This window comes from Colias croceus, chromosome 4, assembly GCF_905220415.1.
Source record: "Colias croceus chromosome 4, ilColCroc2.1".
Lineage (NCBI taxonomy): Eukaryota > Metazoa > Arthropoda > Insecta > Lepidoptera > Pieridae > Colias > Colias croceus.
In genome coordinates, this window is record NC_059540.1 from 1522030 (window position 1) to 1541972 (window position 19943).

The window sequence follows — 19943 nt, forward strand, 5'->3', positions numbered from 1 at the left end:
TGACGTTTCGAGGGTTGAATTGTTTTATTTTTGTATTCAAGTTATTACTCAAGTTATTATGTTTATAATACTAATTAATTATTATAATAGTGTGAATAAGTAGCTTGTTTTAGTGTATTTATAATAAGGAGTGTACAAAACAAAAATGATTTCAAGATCTAAACATCGGTCTTCGATGGAAATGTGTTCCGATTGTGGGGCATCGGGTAAGATGTTCTAATTTCGATTTGAGACAGTAATTAATGACTAGACTCTTGATTGAGCCGGTGTTAATATCCTGTTTTTGTCGTAGATCCATCGTGGGCGTCGATAAACCGTGGGTTGTTGTTGTGTGCGGAATGCTGCAGTGTTCATCGGAGTATGGGACGGCATATTTCGCATGTAAAATCTTTACGGCAGGGTTCTTGGCCACCTTCCCTTTTAGCTGTACGTAAAATAAACTATAATATATTATGCACTATAATAAAGAATATGTATTTAACCATTATAAACTATTTTATATGGGTAAATGGGTAAATACCCACTGCAATCTTATTCTACTGTAAATAATTTGTTTGCTCAGGATTAATTCATGGTTATATCCATTCGTAATAGTATAATTTTGAATACAAAAATATTCTGATGACCTTCATATCTTATTTCCATTATTACACCTCTAAACATATTTTAGATATTCTGATGTATAGCCCTACATAATCTTATTTCTATAATTTTTACAATCAATTCAATTTTATATAAATTTTACAAACATTAAATTCTCCTTAGATGGTGCAAGCGCTCACAGCACAAAATGTAAACAGTATTTGGGAACATTCCTTGTTAGACACATCGGCGCCAAAGCATTTACGGAAGAAACCAACTCCTAAAGACCCTCTACAGTAAGTATTAAATTTGTTTTATGCTTGCGGTGTATGTTCTGTTTGTTAATTTAGATGATGATGCAATTGTTTAAATTGACTGTTTAAGTGATTAAACAGGAGCTCTTATAATACAGCAATCATGACTAACTAACAATAATTATAATTAACACAACTCATAATAGTTAGTCCAGATATTGAATATGTGGATAAAAAATTGCTTCTGTTATTTGGAAATTGTGTAACTTTCTACTGAGTTTATACTAGTGAAAATATTTTTAAACTATTGCATAGCTTCTATCGCGGGCCTTGAGCGCGGGGACCGAATCGAGAAATTCCGTAACGAAAAAACCTCACGCTCCCCACTCCGACGGGCTCGGAGGTGTGGCTTGAAGGCATGCTATGCAATAGCTTTACCGCGGCAGTCCCCGAGTGCCACACGTCTTTTTAAATTTCTTTAGTATTCAGATTAAAGTTTCAAATTAACAAACTTACAAAAAAAATATTCCTCTTAATAACATTACAGTACAGGTAAAAATCCAGTATGGATCACTTAAACTAAGTAAGGTTACCCTTTCAGTCCAGTGAAATCGGAGTTTATACTAGCTAAGCATCTCCGTCTAGCATATGTGTTGAGAGCGAGAAGAGATGAACCTCCCAGTGAGCTAGGAAGACAGTTGCACAGTGCGGTGAGAAGTTCGTCATTGGATACTGGAATGAGGCTGTTGGCGCAGGGTGCAGATCCTAATTATTATAATCAGGTGTGTTTTAATTAAGTTATTTTTATTTTTCAATGTCAATTTTTTCATTAAACGATAGATTCTAGAATTCAAAATAAAGTAAAAAAAAAAACTTATAAAAACATGCTTAAATAAGATAATCATAAGTTATGAAATTATTGTGCTGTCACCAAACCTTGAATTAAATCTGTCAATTCGTTTTAAGTGTGTCAAAAATAACTCTAAAGAAGTTGATTGCATACAAACATACAGATGAAGTTAATTTATGTGATTGTGAGAATTTATGTGAAATTCTAAATCAAATTACATTTTTTTTTCCACAGGAGAAAGGCAACATGTGCCTGCACGTAGCGTGTCGCGCGGGGCAACCGGCGCAAGCGGAACTGCTGGTGGCGTGGGGCGCAGACCCCACCGCTAGGGACAGCGCAGGGAACACGCCCAGCGAGTGTGCTAGGTTAGTGCTAGAAATAAATATGATTATAACTAGCTTACCGCCCGCGGCTTCGCCCGCTTTGTCTAAAACGTAATAAATTATACACTAAAACCTTCCTCTTGAATCACTTTATCTATGTATTAAAAAAACCGCATCAAAATCCGTTGCGTAGTTTTAAAGATTTAAGCATACAAAGGGGCATAGGGACAGAGAAAACGACTTTGTTTTATACTATGTAGTGATAAAGAGAAAATATGTTTACTATGACGCATATTATGTAAAAAAAGAAAGACAAGATGATTGTTATGCCACATAAGTAACCATTAAAAAGGTACTTGCTTGATTCTTCGAGGTAGAAGCAATATTACGATTCAGTGGTAGACTTACAAAATGACTAAAGAATAGTCATTTTACGAATTCAATATTATATTCAAATTCAATTCAACACATATTTAAGAAAATAGGTGTTGAATTTACACGAATTAAAAAGTTTTTTACTTTGTATCAACATATCATCAGGGTATTGTCGCTTCCTTATCCGAAAATTGTACCTTTTGTACATTCAAAGTCCCAAATAATAGTGATTACAGAAATAAAAACCACTTTCTTTAAATCTTATATTTTTTTATGAAGTATAGAGAATATAACTAAATATAATTCTTTAAAATATTCCAGGCTAGGCGGCCACACAGAGCTAGCTGACCGAATGACGGAGCTAGTGTACGAAGCGACCGACCGAATGATATACTTCCTCACCGGCGAGAAACCGGATCACGCGTCCGGCAGACATTACATCGTGCCTCGAGCTCATGATACACACGAGATGACTGACGTCGCTAAGGCTGCGAGGGGCAAATTGCAATTGGTATGTGTTTAGAATGAACGAATGAATGAATGAATGTACGAAATTGAATGTTCATGTTGGGATTTGGTAATATTTCCAATAAAACTTCTTCTTTACAACCAATGTTTTTAATAAAAGTTAAACGCATACATTACATTACACAGAGCAACCAAGAAAAGGACAGGTAGCGCACCAAGTGTCAAAAAAGAAGAAACTCAAACATTTACAAAGACATTTTGTACCATAGCGTTTACATATACACCAATAAACTACATTATAAATTTATACTCAATAGATCATGAGTGAATGAATGTACGAAATTTAATGTTCAGGAGTTAATGAATGAACGAAATTGAATGTTCAGGAGTGAATGAATGTATGAAATTGAATGTTTATGAGTGAATGAAGTAAATAATGATATTCAATGTGAGTTTAATATGTTTTGAACATTTCAGTTGCCTAATCATCTATTTGAAGAATTGGTTATGGACATCTACGATGAAATAGATCGACGAGAAACGGAAGCTAGTAAGTAAATCTTGTTTGTTAAACAAATCTTATCATAATGCATGTAGATAGCACGAAACATTAAAAACGCTCTATATGTCATATATATACATATAAGCGTCAAACACGAGCGTCACATACGTTGTATCTATTAGAAATTAGCATGTTAAAAAGAAAACACAAATTTCATAGAGTACGAAATTTCGAGCCCTTGTGAAGCTCGTGCTGTGTCTGTATAGGTCGCTATAATTTTTATTCCTTAGGCCGCTTCCATGCAATAATATATCGAAATAAAACTAAGTCTTTTTGTGAAATACATTTATTTCCATAACCCACTTAATCCACTAACATCACAATTCTCAATTTCCCAGTCTGGCAAACCAGCGCAACCGGTCTAGAACGTTGCGGAGTAGCATTCCTCCCGGTGAACCCAGCGCTATCAGCTCCCAGGAACCAGGGAAGACAGAAACTGGCCCGTCTCTCTTCACCAGAGTTCGCTACTCTACTGCGAGATGTACTGCTGGACGCTACTAGACGACAGAGGATCGCTAGTTTGCAGCCGAGAGGTGAGTTAAAAGTTATGAGGGTAGTTTAAGCAAGATTTGTATGCCTTTGGTACACAAAATTCGTTCTACGTAATTGTTGGTTTACAAATTTTTTATTAAAAATATTCGTTTAAAAATAGAATTTGCCTACTATATGAATTTGAAGAGAAACAATTTTCTCAAACATTTTTTTTAATCACCAGAAAAATAGTCTAAAAGCTTGTTTCCTGACAATTTGTCAACTTATTTTAATCCAAAATCAAATTTGAGACGTTCTATAAGCTTCTTTACTGACAATTTGTCAACATATTTTAACCCTAAACTAATTTTGGAAAATGTTTTTGTTATGAATAAAATTTGAAAACGTCAAGTTTTTGTAATTCTATATTTCCCTTACAGCGTTAACAGGCCCTACAAACCCACTACTATCAGCGAGCCACTTACGTCACTTGTCACAATTATCAGACGACGAGCCGCTGTACGATTCTGTCGCGTCTGACGACGACTATGCAGCACTACGGGAACTTGATGTGAGTAACGACGGGTGTATATGTAGTATGGTCTATGTTGTTATGATAATTTTTAAACGTGTACAACTTTTTTGGTTGATTTATAAATAATTATTTTTGAATTTGATGTGAGTAACGACGGGTGTAGGTAGTTGTGTGGCAAATTGTTAGTTTATTATAAATAATTACTTCTGGAAAGTAAAATAATGTCAGATTAGTTATGAAAACGATATGGTCCTTCGAGCCGGATCTATCTGCAGTCGAAGTCTCGAGATTTGGCTAGAAGGACCAGCTTGTAGCTTTTATGTATTTAATGATTAATTAGAGAACTAACAAAACAAATTAATTATTATTAATTCCTACGTTATAGAAATCATCCATTATCCATATCCTGAAAATAATTATAAACTTTCTAGATGTCCGCATTAGACCCGAAAGCGGGCGAAACGGTATCATCCACGTACAACGCGTCCCTCCCAAACGACCAACCACTATCCGAACGAACAAACACACCGACAGACCGGAGCGAAGAAGTCGAAACGCTCAAAAAGGAACTGGACAGCCGCGATTCCACCATCACGGAACTCAAGAACCAACTGAAGAACTTACAGACCATAGTCGAGCAGCTGACCAAAGAGAACAGCGTGCTAAAGACAAGCAGCATAGACGATGACAGTATATCCCAGGTGTCCATAAGTGAGGAGGTGAAGGAGAGGGGGAGGAGTATGGACCAGCAGTTGGGGGGCGCGGGGGAGGGGGAGGGGGAGGACGTCAAACTTAAGACCCGCCCGGTCAGTATGTATGAGACTAGGGAGGGTCCGAGGAATAACTGGCAGGTTACTAAACATCAGGTACTAATCGTTAATTGTGTAGTTAGATTAATTTTAGTAACAGTAGTAATTAATAATGATTGTTAAAAAATTAGTTTGTAATGATTAGCTATAACAATCTTGGATGGATCAATCTTCAAATTTCCTTGTCCCTGTAGAAGAAATAGTTGAGATTTTTTTGTAGTTAAATTTTCTAATAATAATAATTAATATAAAAAAAATAATATATTAACACTAGTTATTTAATATATTAACAGTATTTCCCTAATGGTATTATTATATGTAGTTTGGATACATTAACAAATGTAGATAAAAATCCTCCTAAGAAACCTTTTTAGGTTAGATATTTTTACATTGACAGACAAATTTGGTTTTAAGTTTAAACGAATTACATGAATGAATGCAAATGAATTAAAATTAAACTTATATAATACAGATTGTAAATCAATCATTGATAAATTTTATATTACATATTTCCTGTGTGGCAAGACATTAAAATAAATGTATTTTCTTTCTTTCTTTCTTTCATATTTAAATATATTTGTGGGTAGTTGTATTTTACTGAGGTCTTTGTTACACAGGGCTATTACACAGGGCTATTATATAAGCAATGTTGATAAATTTTCCGTTCAGTTGACAAGCATTCCCGGACTGGAGCGGTCGCTCACACAGGGGGCGCTGGAGATTGGCGGCTCTAGTATGATGGATATCGACACTTCTAGCGAACCGTTGAATGCAGAGGTAAGAAATAAATCGTGTTAATATTGATTTAACCACTGAGCCAAAGGGGGGAAAAGGTGCCAAGTTTTTATTGAGGAAAATCATACAAAGGCAACAATGTCACGCTCGTAAAAAGCTGTGCTTTATCCATTTATTTGTTATTTTTATTCGCGTAACAAGTGTTAACTGTAAACAAATACAGATTGGTTTTATAAAGATAAACTTTTAAAAATATATTAGTCTAGATAAAATCATACATTAAATAGCGGTGAGGGTATAATGAGAATTTAACAAAAATGTCGTAACTGGGTTTTTAAAGGTGTTTTTAGAATAATTGACTTTATTTATTCTTTATTGGAAAATACAGAGACAGACAGAAATATACATAAAACAGAAAAATCTTTTTAACTAAAACGATACATGAAAATGTCTCGATATAGTGCTTTCACTGCAAACATTTATATTATAATTTGCCAGCAGTAGGAGAGAGAGTTTAGCTGTTAATTTTATGTAATTACATTTTTATTACACATTTTTTTAAAGTATTATATTTTTATAAGCAGGTGACGAGATTTTTTTAATACTTGTATCTACAGGTGGTACAATGTCGCGCGGAAGCGGTGACGCGTGCGATCCAAGAACTATGGAGTGCTGCGAGACTGCAGCGTGCGAGGTTGCCGGACCGCGCCGCCGCAGTGCGACGCGCCGCCGCTTCATTGCTCGCGCTCTTCCCGCAGGTACACCCCGGACACTCCATACAAAATTGTCCTTTCTACACTCACACTAGCATTACACATTTTTACACAATACAAAATATAATCTATACTTAATATTATAAAGCTGAAGAGTTTGTTTGTTTGTTTGAACGCACTAATCTCGGGAACTACTGGTCCGATTTGAAAAATTCTTTCGGGGTTAGATAGCCCATTTATCGAGGAAGGTTATAGGCTATATTTCATCACGCTACAGGCAACAGGAGTGGAGCCACGGGGGTGAAACCGCGCGGAGCAGCTAGTACAAAATATATACATTATACAGTGGTGAACGTTTAATTAGAAACACCTGACAGTGAATTAGTCATCAAATTTATTTAACATTTGTGTAGCAACGTATTAGAGATTAATCATTATTTCATACATAATAGAACACCTGTCTATGTAGTTTCATAAGATATTGATTAATTTTAATCAAATGTTACCTTAGTTTTAGTCTATGTTAGTTAATAAGTTGTTACACAAATGTTCAATAAATTGGATGACTAATTCATTGTGTTAGATGTTTCTAATAATTATACGTCTACCGCTGTATATAGAGAAATCTCATATTCTGTGGAGCGCGGTTGCCGGCCTGCAGGTACTGTGTTGAGTGGGTACAGTCGTGCACATAACGCGTGCGAGGTTGCCAGTTTAGGTGATATCTCATATTCTATGGAGTGCAGCGCGTCTACAGCGAGCGAGGTTTCCGGACTGCGACGCGATGCCGCTTCGCTGCTCGCGCTCTTCCCGAAGGTACTGTGCATATAGTGTCGAAATTTTCGATAGTTCCTGGAGGGAATGTACATAAAATATTGAAGATAGCAAAAAATATTTTTAAAAAGAAATAAAACTGCATTCAAATATTTTCGAAAATCCACTTGCTTCAACCGGGAATCGAATGATCTAAAAATTTAAATTTATAATTTTATTCTTAGAAATTTTCGATTTTTACCAGAATTTCAAAGGTAGGCATTTGTGACATACAATCCAAACACCATCAAACAATCATTAACAATAATTCAACCGTAAAAAAATCCCAACACTATCGCACAGCTATAAACAATCATTCCCTTCCAGACATGTGCGGACGCGTCCCTAGAACAAGTGGTCAGCGAGCTGCGAACAGCGAGCGAAGAATTAGCCATAGCGTGTACAGCACAAGCTCCAATAGACCAAGTGCGTACAGCTGCGTACGATCTTGCTAAAGCGACGAAGTTATTAGTTACTCACTTCCAGCCCTCCTAGCGAACGGCCTACTACACGACAGTGTAGGCCCGACCCAAGGGGGCAATAAACCTCCTCAAGTGCTGTGTGGGAACGTTTTTTAAATAAGTGTTTTGAATAAAGAATGTTTTTTTTGTGGAACGATTTTGAATTAAGAATTTTCGTGTTGTAAAATGGTGGTGTTTTTGAATTAGGAATCTTGTGTTCTACGTTGATGGTGACGTTTTTGAATATGGAATTTTGTGTTCCGTAAGGCTTAGCACGCACTGCGGTTAAACGTACGCGTTTTATCGTAGGTCTGAAACCGCAAAAAAATGTAACACATAGTTTTCTACACAAGCGCACACATTAGTGACGTTTTTCAGTGACTGATTTTAAAAACGTAACTTGCTACATTTTGATCGCGTTTTTTTGTGTCCTATAGTAATAGTATGGTAGCGCACGCACAGCGTTTAACCGCATTCGGTTTTATATTGCTTGCTACGGCTTGTAATAATTTATCAAAGGTACTAATAGACATTCAGTAGTAATTAAAAAATGTATCGGGATGCTCTCGCACATCATTGTACATTTTGCAAAAGTATCCTTTTAAATGTCTTTGATCTGTTAGCGGATGTACCCAGTACTTATGGCGGCGGCGTTGTTTACGACTTTTGCTTCTTATATTTCAAAATCAAAGCCACAACACATGCTACTCGCCAGAAATCCATGATGGTACTGACATAAAATTAAGCAAAACGCGAGCCGCAATGCGTGTTCGTATGCGGTTTTGCGTTTTCAGCTATTCCTGTGCTGCTCGCGTTTAACCGCAGTGCGTGCTAAGCCTAAGAGCTAGCGCGCAAGAGCAACTTTTGTCTCCGCAACTATTTTGTCTCTCCCATTAACTCTATGGGGAGTTGCGTCGCTACGTGAGCGCACTTTCATACTATCCCATAGGTGGGAGAGACAAAATAGTTGCGGAGAAAAAAGTTGCTCTTGCGCGCTAGCTCTTATAGAGATGGATGGATTTGAATAATCAAATTGTTTCTATTCTTTTCTGATGACATGAAATTGAGAAGGTGTTGCGAACGGTTGTGTTCTATTTTTGTATTAATTAGCATAATGAATTTCGAGTTTTGGTTTTTTTTTATACTCTTTCTAAATTAATCAACCCTCAAACCCTAGAAAATACTAAATTAATCAAGCTTATGTTTCATGGTGGGTTATCTGTTTAGATGAAACCTTTTTGTTTCATCATGAACTTATAATTTTTTTCTAAAAAACTTATTATTAATATAATTAATTAATAATAATTTTTGTCTTCCTAAGTGTGTATATCGATCGATTCAATTTCCTTTAATTAACGTGATTAATCTAGTTATAATCTTGATAATTATTTGGAGAAAATATTGATGCAGTGCGAAATAAGAAAAATTTATATGAAGAAATGTTGGTTTGTATTTGTGTTGTGACTTTGTAGTAGGTAAGGAATGTATCAAATTCTAAAAGTTATTCTAAAATTGTATCCATTTTGTCAAATGTTGGTTTAATATTACAATAACGTTTAGCTTTGCAAAATGTATTAAATAATAATTGTTTAAGAAGTTACTCTAGATTTCATTGGTGTCTATGCTTTTCTATGTCTATGGTAGAGTGCGTAAAAGAAAGGACAAGTTTTAATGACGTTTATTATTGGAAATTTATTTTAGGCCGGTTGCAGAGCTTCACCGACCATCAGTACGTACGTCAGTTACGCTTGTCATAGATAGATAGATAGATAGAAAGATAGATAGATAGATAGATAGAAAACACTTTATTGCACACAAAAACAAAATTTACAGAAACGATATTATTATAATAAATGTACAATTTGGCGGCCTTATCGCTTAAAAGCGATTTCTTCCAGGCAACCTTGGGATATAGGAAAAATAAATCAGTAAAAAGGTAGATAGTGCATAAATACATACATATACAAGGAACTGTAATTATACATAGATAGATAACTTAAGAATCAAATAATATTATACAAAAACAAAGGAGAAATGAGCAGTATAGGAATACAAATATTAGAAGAGAGGAAAATAAATTTACATAAATAGATAACTAAATCAGCAAAGAACATAGACAAACAGCATTAAAGAGATAGATAGTAGTTCTTAACAAGAGTTTTAAAACTATATAAAGATTGGGCTTGCCTGATCGTTGTCGGGAGAGAGTTCCACAATCTTACGGCTTGTACGGTAAAAGAGCAATCGTAGAATTTGGAAGTGTGAACAGGCATACGAAGCGTTAGATTGTTGGAGGAACGGAGATTGAGTTCATGAGAAGACCCCATAAACACAAATCTTTTTTTCAAGTAGGAAGGAGTTCTAGGATCAAAAAGGATGGAGTATAATAAGGAAAGGATATGCATATTCCGGCATATTATGTATGGAACGCGTGCGTATGGTCGGTCTAGCTATGAACGGTTTTATGAATTTCCATACATATGACAAGCGCGACTGCTTATTGCTTCGCATTTTTAAATTGTATTTATACACTTATACAGTCATTATGAATAACACAATTCTTATGGGTCATTGCAGCGGGCATTTTTTATCTGTTTTGTTGAACAATTTTGTTATACATTTTACGTGTTTATTTTATAAGAAACTTAGTGTCTCAAAAGGCAATAAATTTAAATCGCTACAATCTAATCGCTAAAATCGATCAATGAAATAGATTTAAAATGCATTCGAACCATAGGTCATAAAGTGACAAGACAGCACAGAATTACCATAGACAATTTTAACAAAAAATTTAACATTATTTCATTTAAAATGAGGAATTTTTGAAAACGGTAAAACAGCAGGAAAAGGATATTTGTTTGTACTAATTGTTTAAATGTACATTTATAGTAAAGGTTGTATAGTATAAAGGTAGTGTTAAAGGCACAGTTATTTTTGCTATATTTATGTACAAATTGAATAGCTTCATCATTTATATTTGCATATAGCTATTGAGATGATATGAAATAAGTCTTAGAATACATATATATGACGTAGGAGCGGTATATGCAAACAAATTAACAGTTAAAGCTGTTCCGCGTTATCTACATAAACATTCTACACACGCACACAAACATAGTAACGTACACATTCACGTACTCCGTAGTGAGACAAAGATAGAATATACATTTAAACCATTAGCCGGAAAAAAGAGTTAGAGCGGCCGTACACGGACTGCTCGAGTAGTTAACAGCTGAGCTACATACACGGACTGCTCGAGATGTCGCTACAAACCGCGCAGTTGACGACTTGAAGCGGTCGCGACTGCTCGAGCAGTCCGTGTACGGCAGTGAATGAATGTCTATAGTTCACCGCGCGGTCGCGTCTTCAAGCCGTCGGTCTCAACTGCTTGAAGCGGTCCGTGTACGGCCGCCCTTAGCGTAACCGACTAAACGAAACCCGGCTAATTAGTTGACTTCAAACGTAACGTGTATACCGCTTCTACCTCAGTTTATATAGATTATGTATTCAAAGATAAAAATAATTTCATAAGCGTTGGTCACATGTATACTAAGTGTAAGGTGCTTATAGTTGGAATTGCCCAGTGAATAGAGAAGCTGACACGATCGTGCCTCCATGTTATTGTAGATTATAATCAGACAGACTTCAAGGTGGATATTAAAATGGTATATGGAATAGGTCAAGAAAGTAAATTCAAGAAACTAATGGAACCTTAAAAATTGTTTCTACTATTTATTGTTTTCAATTTTATTATTTATCAAAGACTATTTTTACAGAACCATCTCGTTACGGTTCTCAAGAGAAAGAGAATGTCTAGTTCTACTTTTATCAGTTGAAAGTATCATTCACTATGGGACATGAATTTTAGAGCTATCCTTCTCACTCTAGTGTTTGATACTTCTGAGTGATAGAAAGTGACAGATATACATTTGTCAACTCCTGCCTCACAGTTATAATATGAAATTGCGGGTTGCAATTTAGAAAAAAATGCTTCAATATGCGTTTTGTAGTCTGTTTGATTGAACTTTATAGTATTATTCGTTTCTAATTACTGGATAGTTTAATTTTTTATAGCTAGCTAGTACCTTCATTGTTGAATTTGGAAGTCGTATACTATATGAATATTGGCTTCTAGACTATATATTATTTATAATTATAATGTATTATGTAACCTAGATTTTATACAAGTTCACAAATGTATAACAAATGTAGATAGCTGTGTATAATTTAATAATTTAGATACTGTATAAAATTTAAATCGATATGTTGGCTGTAGAGCTGCGTACGCTAAATTAATTCAATTTTAAATACATTATAATCGACTCCAAGGTTTTATTGTTCTTGAATTTTGTATTACATAATAAAAAAATACAATCTGAATATTATGTTTTTTATAATGTAGTTTTTTTCATGAACCTAAATGTCGTTATCTAAAATGAAAGTTGCCATATCTAATAATATTACCTTTCCTTAGTATTTTGTAAAAAAAACTTGTTATTTAATATTTAAAATTGAATTAAATTTCCGAACGCAGCGTACCCAAGCAGTGCTTCTTATATTTTAGATATATTAATTATACACATGGGTACTAGGTATGATCACTGTATGTGCCAATGTAGCTAGGTATTGCAACGTTTATATAATAGGCCCTCTTCACAATCGGCAGCGTTGGCCCAACAAATGATCGTCGATGTTTGCCGCCATTATGGCGCTTATGAATAAACACTTTCAAGTACGGCCGTCATTAAGGCCCTCTACACCATCGTTATTGGCTCTACTGGCCCAACGCTGCTCATTGTGAAGAGGGCCCTTAATTGGTACACGAATCAATGTGATTGAGAAACGTAAAAGTGCTTTAATTTAATTTGCCGTATACAAATATGCCATACTTAAAATTTGTCATACATTTATGTAGTATTTTTTGCGTATTTTTAATTAATTGACGATTTCGTACGCTTTAAGGGTTTAAAGATTCATCGAAATGATAAGAAACGATAAATTCAAACTTATTGTTTGTTCAGTATGCGGAAATATTAAAAAATAACTTGATGATGTTATTATTAAAAAAAAATTTTTGTCTCTTTTGCCATAAGAAAATTTTACATTAATATTTAATATTCTGTACAAACGTTAATTGCGAACAAATATATCGATTGTAATCTCGCTTCAATTATAATAATATTTAAAATTTAAATTGTTGGGGAGTCCCCTTAAGGCTATTCAAACCAGATCGGTATCCGCTACCGCCGTGGCTAGCGGTATCCCGATGGGTACGCGATAAAATCTCTCATGTAGTATATAATAGAGACTCTAATCGCGTACCGATCGTTATACTGAATACTGATACGCACGGCGGTATCTGATACCGCTCTGGTTTGAATAGGCCTTAAGGTATAAAGGAAAAGATTTTTGATCTCTACTATCCATGTTAAACTTACTTGGTTCTTTGTTCTTTACAATTTCATTTGTTCTATTTTATATATTAATGTGTTAATACAGTATTCGATACATTGAATATATATCATACCAATATTTCGCTGTGTTAAGATTTGTCCATTGTTTATTAGAACAGTTTATACTATGGCTTTCCAGATTATTTGACAAAATATAATAGACAATATAAGTTTCTTGAAGAGAAACCTAAGTATGTCTATAATACCTTCTGCTTTAAAAATTTTAGAGGAATGAGAAATATTCAAGTGTATCGAATAATGTAGACTAAGACTTGTTTATATGAATTGAAGGGTCGCAATATTGATATTTAAATGCCGAGTCATCTTTTATAGAAAATCAACCTATTTTTTGGTCCTATCGTTACAATTTGTATTTGGTACTTTACTTTATACCCTTTAATCTACTATATAAAAATAAGTCGGGTTTTCCTTCCTGACGCTATAACTCCAGAATGCACGAACCGATTTCCACGGTTTTGCATACATTGGAAAGGTCTCGGGCTCCGTGAGGTTTATAGCAAAGAAAAGGTGTCTCTGGTGGCGAAACGGAGTTCTCCCGGTTTGCTAGAACCCTTTAAAAGTTTTGATTGTGGCTGCTCAATTCAGAGTTTATCATTTTTTTTTTTCAAATATCACAATGAAAGCTAACATTTAATTATAATGTTCATTTTCTACCCAATTCCGTGTAAAATAATTTCAAATGATTATGTTTAACAATTATTACGAGATTATAATATAATAAGATTATTTTAATTACCTAAGTGTTCAAAAATAAATGTGGTCATATTCATTATGGTGTGTTTTCATTTTTTAACCTTATTACCTACTTAGTTAGGTGGCACGAGTGGCGACTTTCGTACTTACCTTACCTCAAAAGGAAAATCCAAAAAGGGTTTCTTTGTCAGTCTATATCGTTTGTTACGATTATATTTATTAATATTTGTATAATTATTATTAATATGTGTGGCCCAAATTTCATGAAAATCGGTTCAGTAGTTTTTACGCGAAGGAGTAACAAATAAACCTAATATAAACTTTCCCATTTATAATGTTAGTAGAATGTCCACGGATATACGCGTCGTAGGAAACCTAGGCTGTGTTACTCAGTATCTACTAAATAAAACCTGAAAATTAAAAAAAAAAAACCACCTCACGTAATTTATGTACAAAGGAATAAGGAGTAGGTACAATGAAAAACAGAAGTGTGTTTAAACTTTTATTAAAATAGAAGATAGCTATTACAATTAAATCTCATGTAAAGCTAATAGGTATTTATATATTAATTCATATATTTACATAGGCGACTCTATATTACAATTTTATATTTATTCTATACGCTAAGTACAAGAATATTCATAAATAATAAGAGACGTAATTTTATAAGCTTTAGTATTTTTCCAGTAACTAGATACTACATGATATTATATTATGTAGAGACGATTACGTAATCATAACAAAACAACGCCAAAAATAAAGAACATCCGTGGGAGTTGGTTAATGATACCTAATTACACTAAAATTGTAATTAAAGTTATTTATTTGTTACACTGAATAAGATTGTTTCCGTTTGCCATTTAAGGTGAAAAACGCAACATAATACGTTAGGTATACTTATGTAATTTAATAAACGTAGTACCTACCTACATAGTGACAAAAGCAAGTAGGTAGGTAATCCTAAAACAAATAGATACTAGTTTACTTCATGAGCTCTGGTATTTTCCTTTGTTTTCCATTTATAAAAATAAGATAATGATTTCCGCCCGCTATCTATCCCGTTTGAACGCCCGTTTTCGCGCCAAATCCACATTAACAGTTCACACATGCAAATTTCCATCCCCATGTAACTACCAACCTACCTGCCGTGTGTGGTCAGTGTGGATTCGTTGGTAATAAAGCATTATCATACAACGCATACACACATACTTACCTACGCACGTAAGGAGTAGGTATGCACATAAACTGACAGAAAATGTGCAGAAAATTACTTTAGCTGCAACTAATGGATTTCGGCTTTTTGTATGCTGACTTGGGTAACAATTAGGTGTTTTTCCATGTAATGAAGCTTAGAAACGCATAATTACGAAATTATGTCTTAATTTCAAAATTACCATAACAACGACGAACATATTGTATGGAGTTTGTATTGTTAAAGTTGCTGCGTAGTTACAAAGTATTACACAAGGACATTTTAACTATAGAAATAATTTGGATCTAAGAATTTTCCACATCGTTAAATTTTAGAAGAAGCTTCCTATTTGCTTTTGTCTTCTCGTTTAAAAATATCCGAATTCTATACGATAAGAACTTGCAGTAAGTTAATAAGTACTTATGTAACTATTTTTAGCTAAAATTAAAACAGTGTAACGTAAACAATCTTATAATATATATAAAAATCTCGTGTCACAATGTTTGTCCTCAATGGACTCCTAAACCACTTAACCGATTATAATAAAATTCGCACACCATGTGCAGTTCGATCCAACTTGAGAGATAGGATAGTTTAAACATGTAGGTACCACGGGCGAAGCCGGGGCGGACCACTAGTAGACAATATATTTTAGAACATAAACAGCATAACATTTCGATCTTGTATTTATTTAGGTAGTTAGTACATGAGGGTCCGAACCCTTCCTACATAGCCCGACCCTTCTAGACAGTACATATCACTATGCGGGCTAGGTATGAATATACTGTCGTAACCTAAGCTACATATATTTGGCTTTCATAATTTTTTGGTATATAAAAACTATCGATCCTGTTTTATAAAATATTCTAGAAAAATTACCCTTTAGCCACTCGATTTTTCTAATGACAATTATTAATTTTCTTGGGAAATATTCAAAGATTTTTTTATTGTAAAAAAGTGTCGAATCTCTCATTTGAGATCGCTCAGTTCCCAGGAACGGCCCAGACACGCGACGTCTACGAGGCGTTTACGAGGCGTACAGTAAACCCAGATGTATTGATTTCTAGGATATTGTGATATGCCGCAGTCTATGCTCCAATAGACGATAGCGAATCGCGCCAACATGGCTAGGCGTGGCTAGGCCGTAACAAAATTGTTCATTTCACGCACATTTTCACGAACACTTCCAAATGCATATCGCTTGATTTCCTCCAAAATACATGTAGCAAATGGTCGTACATTCATATGTTATCTCGAAGCCGTAGCTTTCGCCGACCACGACGTGGAAGGCAGGTCCGAACTTTTTGTCCATTGACTCCTTGACCATTCGCGCTGCTAGCTCGTTATTTTGAGAGAACTTTTCGCAGGCGGTGACTGAGAGCTCCATCGCTTCCGTACGCATCTCTTCAGACATGTCGGAATGCTGTTGATATAAAAATGATTACTTAGTAATTAATGTAGAGGTAAAATACTATATAAAAGTATTAGAAAATAAGTGGCAGGCAAACATTGAGGCAAATCGTTGATCATACCTACTGACTAAAGTCATCTTTTTACACGCTTTATATTAGCTTCACCTGTATGTTTGTATGTTTGTAACCGACTTCTTTGGGCGCGATTTTGACCCACTTTAAACGGCCAGATTTCGTTCAAACTTTGTAGATTTATTGAGGACCGATGACAAATACACTAATTTGATAAAATTTTCTATTTTTTAGTTCGGTTTTCGTAAAAAGCGTGTTTTTTAGTTTTTTTAAACTAAGTATTATTATTTAGTACATTAATTTGCAAATTCAGGTACCTACAAGTCTTGGGAAAACCGATTTAAACATAGTCGAAAATAGTTTTCCAAAAATCCATAGCAACATATAGTTATATATTTTTTAATCGGTCTACCTATATTACTCAGAGATGTTTGTATTGTTAAAGATTTCGATAGTGAAAGCGCCCTATCACGATGAATGACGGCACGTGGAGTCCACCTGCCAAAACAAACACTTGAACCGATTCTTAGTTCACAAATGTTATGCATCACGGAAGTGCTCTGTGTACCTTTACTTATGTTCAAACAATAGTGAAAAATAGAAATGCAGATAGGTAGGTAAATAAATATAGAAAGAGTTTTTGACATAAATATACTTTTGTGTAAGTAAAATTTTTATTCTTATGCGTTTATATCAATGAAGTGGTTACTAGCTCTACTATACAGGGTTAGTTTTCAATGACCGGCCAAATTTTCAGAAATGGTTTAGAATCGATAACATTTTCGATCTAATGAAAAAAAAAACGTTTTTTTAATTAGATTTCATTCCTGTCCGCCACTAAAAAGCGAACGTGTGGACATTACAAAAGCACAATTCAGTTCAACAACCTAGATAGGTAGAAGTTAGCACACACATAAATTTGGCGATGCGCGCACGCACACAAGTGCATTGATTATCGCGTGTTTACGATTTAGGAAATTTTTAAGACATTTTCAAATGAATGCTATTTTTTTTTTTTATTCGACAATAATATTTCAAATGTACCTTTGGTTTAATAATATCTAGATCTTAATTTTAAATTTTGGCTGGTCATTGAAAACTAACCCTATATTATGAAAGATTACCATACAATGTTTAAATTAGTATTAGGAATATGATCTGATTTCATAAAATATTTTTTGTTTCGTCATCAATTTTTTTAGGTAATTAGGTATAACTAGATATTAAAGAGAAAATTAACGTTCTAAACTCATAGAGCTGATTCTGCAAACATTCCAACAAAATGAAAAACACTTTTCCTCTCACAGCCAGCTGCGACCGGAAACCTTAGAAGCCAGTAACACGACACGTCACGGCTTGCGGCCCCGTGATGGACGGACGAGCGCCATCGAGACGAGGGATCGCGTTACCGGACTTTGATTCAACTTTTGTATTATTAGCTTTTATATAATAAATTAGAAAAAATAATAATATGTATAAACTATTGGTGTACCAGGAAAAAGAGTATAGACGTTTGGACTGGATAATCGAGTGATGCCTCATGCCACCAGTCTAGGGGTCTCGAGCAAAATTGTAGAGCCTATACGCTCTCCTAGTTCAAATGTTTTTTTTTTTTTAAATTCATCAACGCTGAAAATATATATACGGGCAGGATTTTATTTATAATATATAATATAAATAAAATCCTGCCCGTATATAATATATAGGTAATATTTTATGCTATTTATATATAATATTGTATGCTATTTATAATTCCCGCGTTTTTCTGAGAATCGTCTCGATAGGAGGGTAGTATTTCTTTGTAGAGCTTATTTTAAAAATGCTTATCTAAGGTAAATATTTAGAGCACGAAACCCTTAATGATCTAAGGGTAAGGTAAGTAAGGGTCCTCGGATGTAACCGCGCGGCATAAATAATATTAAACATTTTTGCTTATGGATATGTTATGTTTAATCTTATGGTTTTGCTTAGATATTTTATTATTACTCACTTTCTCAAAAAATGCCAGTTTTAGTTTCTACTTTTAACTAACGATAAATGATAGATAGAAATCTTGATAATATTACGATGTTATGGCTCCTATGGCTTATCTATATTTATTTGATCGTTAATTAATTTAAAAATTAAATGTACGAAGAATCTCAAGTACTACGGGTTACTTAATTTCAATTTATATTTATTCCAAAATATTCATAGATATCCTTGAATAAAAAAAAATATCCTGAATTATGATTTTAAAAATTAACAATACCAACCCTTATCAACGGATAAGTGTGTATAACTTTCTCCCCAGCAGCGGCCCCTCCAGTGGCTGCAGCTCCTTCCTCAGCCATAGCACAACACTGCACTCCAATTAAAAATAATAATCACGATTCAAAATAATCTATATAGCAACAGACGTGTGCTGCAGGCTGCGTCTCCCCGCTGTTTACCCGTCACCTAGGCAACGCGAGCCGAGAGGGAAACGATTGATTTTTCTCAGTTCAAATTTGAATGCAAGTAGGTTTTCGTTATTGCCAAGGTCACGCGTGGGATGTTTGTACTAAAAATGTGACTAAAATGCTGTAATGTGGCCGTAATCGTCTTGCACAAGGCTACTCAAAATTGTTATTATATTGTTATTAGTAGTTAGTAAGTACTATTTTGGAATAAGCATTTGATTTGATATTCCATGTTCATAGTACATACATTTATTCTTTTTACTAGCTTCCGCCCGCGACTCCGTCCGCGCGGATGTCGGTCTTTGCGTGGATGGTTTATTTCTCCATTTTGAGTAACACGGACAATGACATCTTATAAATATCTATTGGACCCAAATACGGCTAGGTCTATAATAATACGCAACGTGTGTTCGCGGTACCTACTACAGAACAACGTCTATGGATAACTGAAAAATTGAGATTAATTTTTTTTCTACGTATTTTTCCAGGATAAAAAGTATCCTATTTTACGCCCAGGATAATAAGGTATAATTATACCAAGTTTCATCGAAATCGAACCGGTAGTTTTCACGTGATGTCTTCACATACAGACAGACAGACAAAAATTTTTTTAATCACATATTTGGGTTTGGTATCGATCCAGTAACACCCCCTGCTAGTTATTTTTTCAATATTTTCAATGTACAGAATTGACCCTTCTACAGATTT

The 19943-nt window shown here is 34.4% G+C and overlaps 2 protein-coding genes across 2 annotated transcripts; one reads left to right on the forward strand and one right to left on the reverse strand.

Annotated features, from left to right (window-relative positions):
* Positions 1-56: 56 nt before the first annotated feature.
* LOC123691451 (ARF GTPase-activating protein Git) lies at positions 57-8819 on the forward strand. Its single transcript, XM_045635853.1, has 13 exons — positions 57-206; positions 293-426; positions 766-878; positions 1438-1618; positions 1921-2051; positions 2706-2895; positions 3330-3402; positions 3753-3947; positions 4326-4456; positions 4852-5286; positions 5899-6006; positions 6582-6722; positions 7818-8819. Exons 1-13 carry the CDS (start codon positions 146-148, stop codon positions 7983-7985), a joined length of 2061 nt encoding a protein of 686 aa, XP_045491809.1. The 5' UTR covers positions 57-145; the 3' UTR covers positions 7986-8819.
* Positions 8820-15875: 7056 nt separating this feature from the next.
* On the reverse strand, positions 15876-19212 carry LOC123691463 (dynein axonemal light chain 4). Its single transcript, XM_045635866.1, has 2 exons — positions 19050-19212; positions 15876-16733 (listed from the first exon to the last, which is right to left on the reverse strand). Exons 1-2 carry the CDS (start codon positions 19125-19127, stop codon positions 16485-16487), a joined length of 327 nt encoding a protein of 108 aa, XP_045491822.1. The 5' UTR covers positions 19128-19212; the 3' UTR covers positions 15876-16484.
* Positions 19213-19943: the final 731 nt, after the last annotated feature.

Coding starts and splice junctions, on each gene's coding strand:
- LOC123691451 (XM_045635853.1), top strand. CDS start 146: ATGATTTCAAGATCTAAACATCGGTCTTCGATGGAAATGTGTTCCGAT. Junction 427..765: donor GGCCACCTTCCCTTTTAGCT/GTACGTAAAATA, acceptor AATTCTCCTTAG/ATGGTGCAAGCGCTCACAGC. Junction 2,896..3,329: donor CGAGGGGCAAATTGCAATTG/GTATGTGTTTAG, acceptor TGAACATTTCAG/TTGCCTAATCATCTATTTGA.
- LOC123691463 (XM_045635866.1), bottom strand. CDS start 19,127: ATGGCTGAGGAAGGAGCTGCAGCCACTGGAGGGGCCGCTGCTGGGGAG. Junction 16,734..19,049: donor ACACTTATCCGTTGATAAGG/GTTGGTATTGTT, acceptor TTATATCAACAG/CATTCCGACATGTCTGAAGA.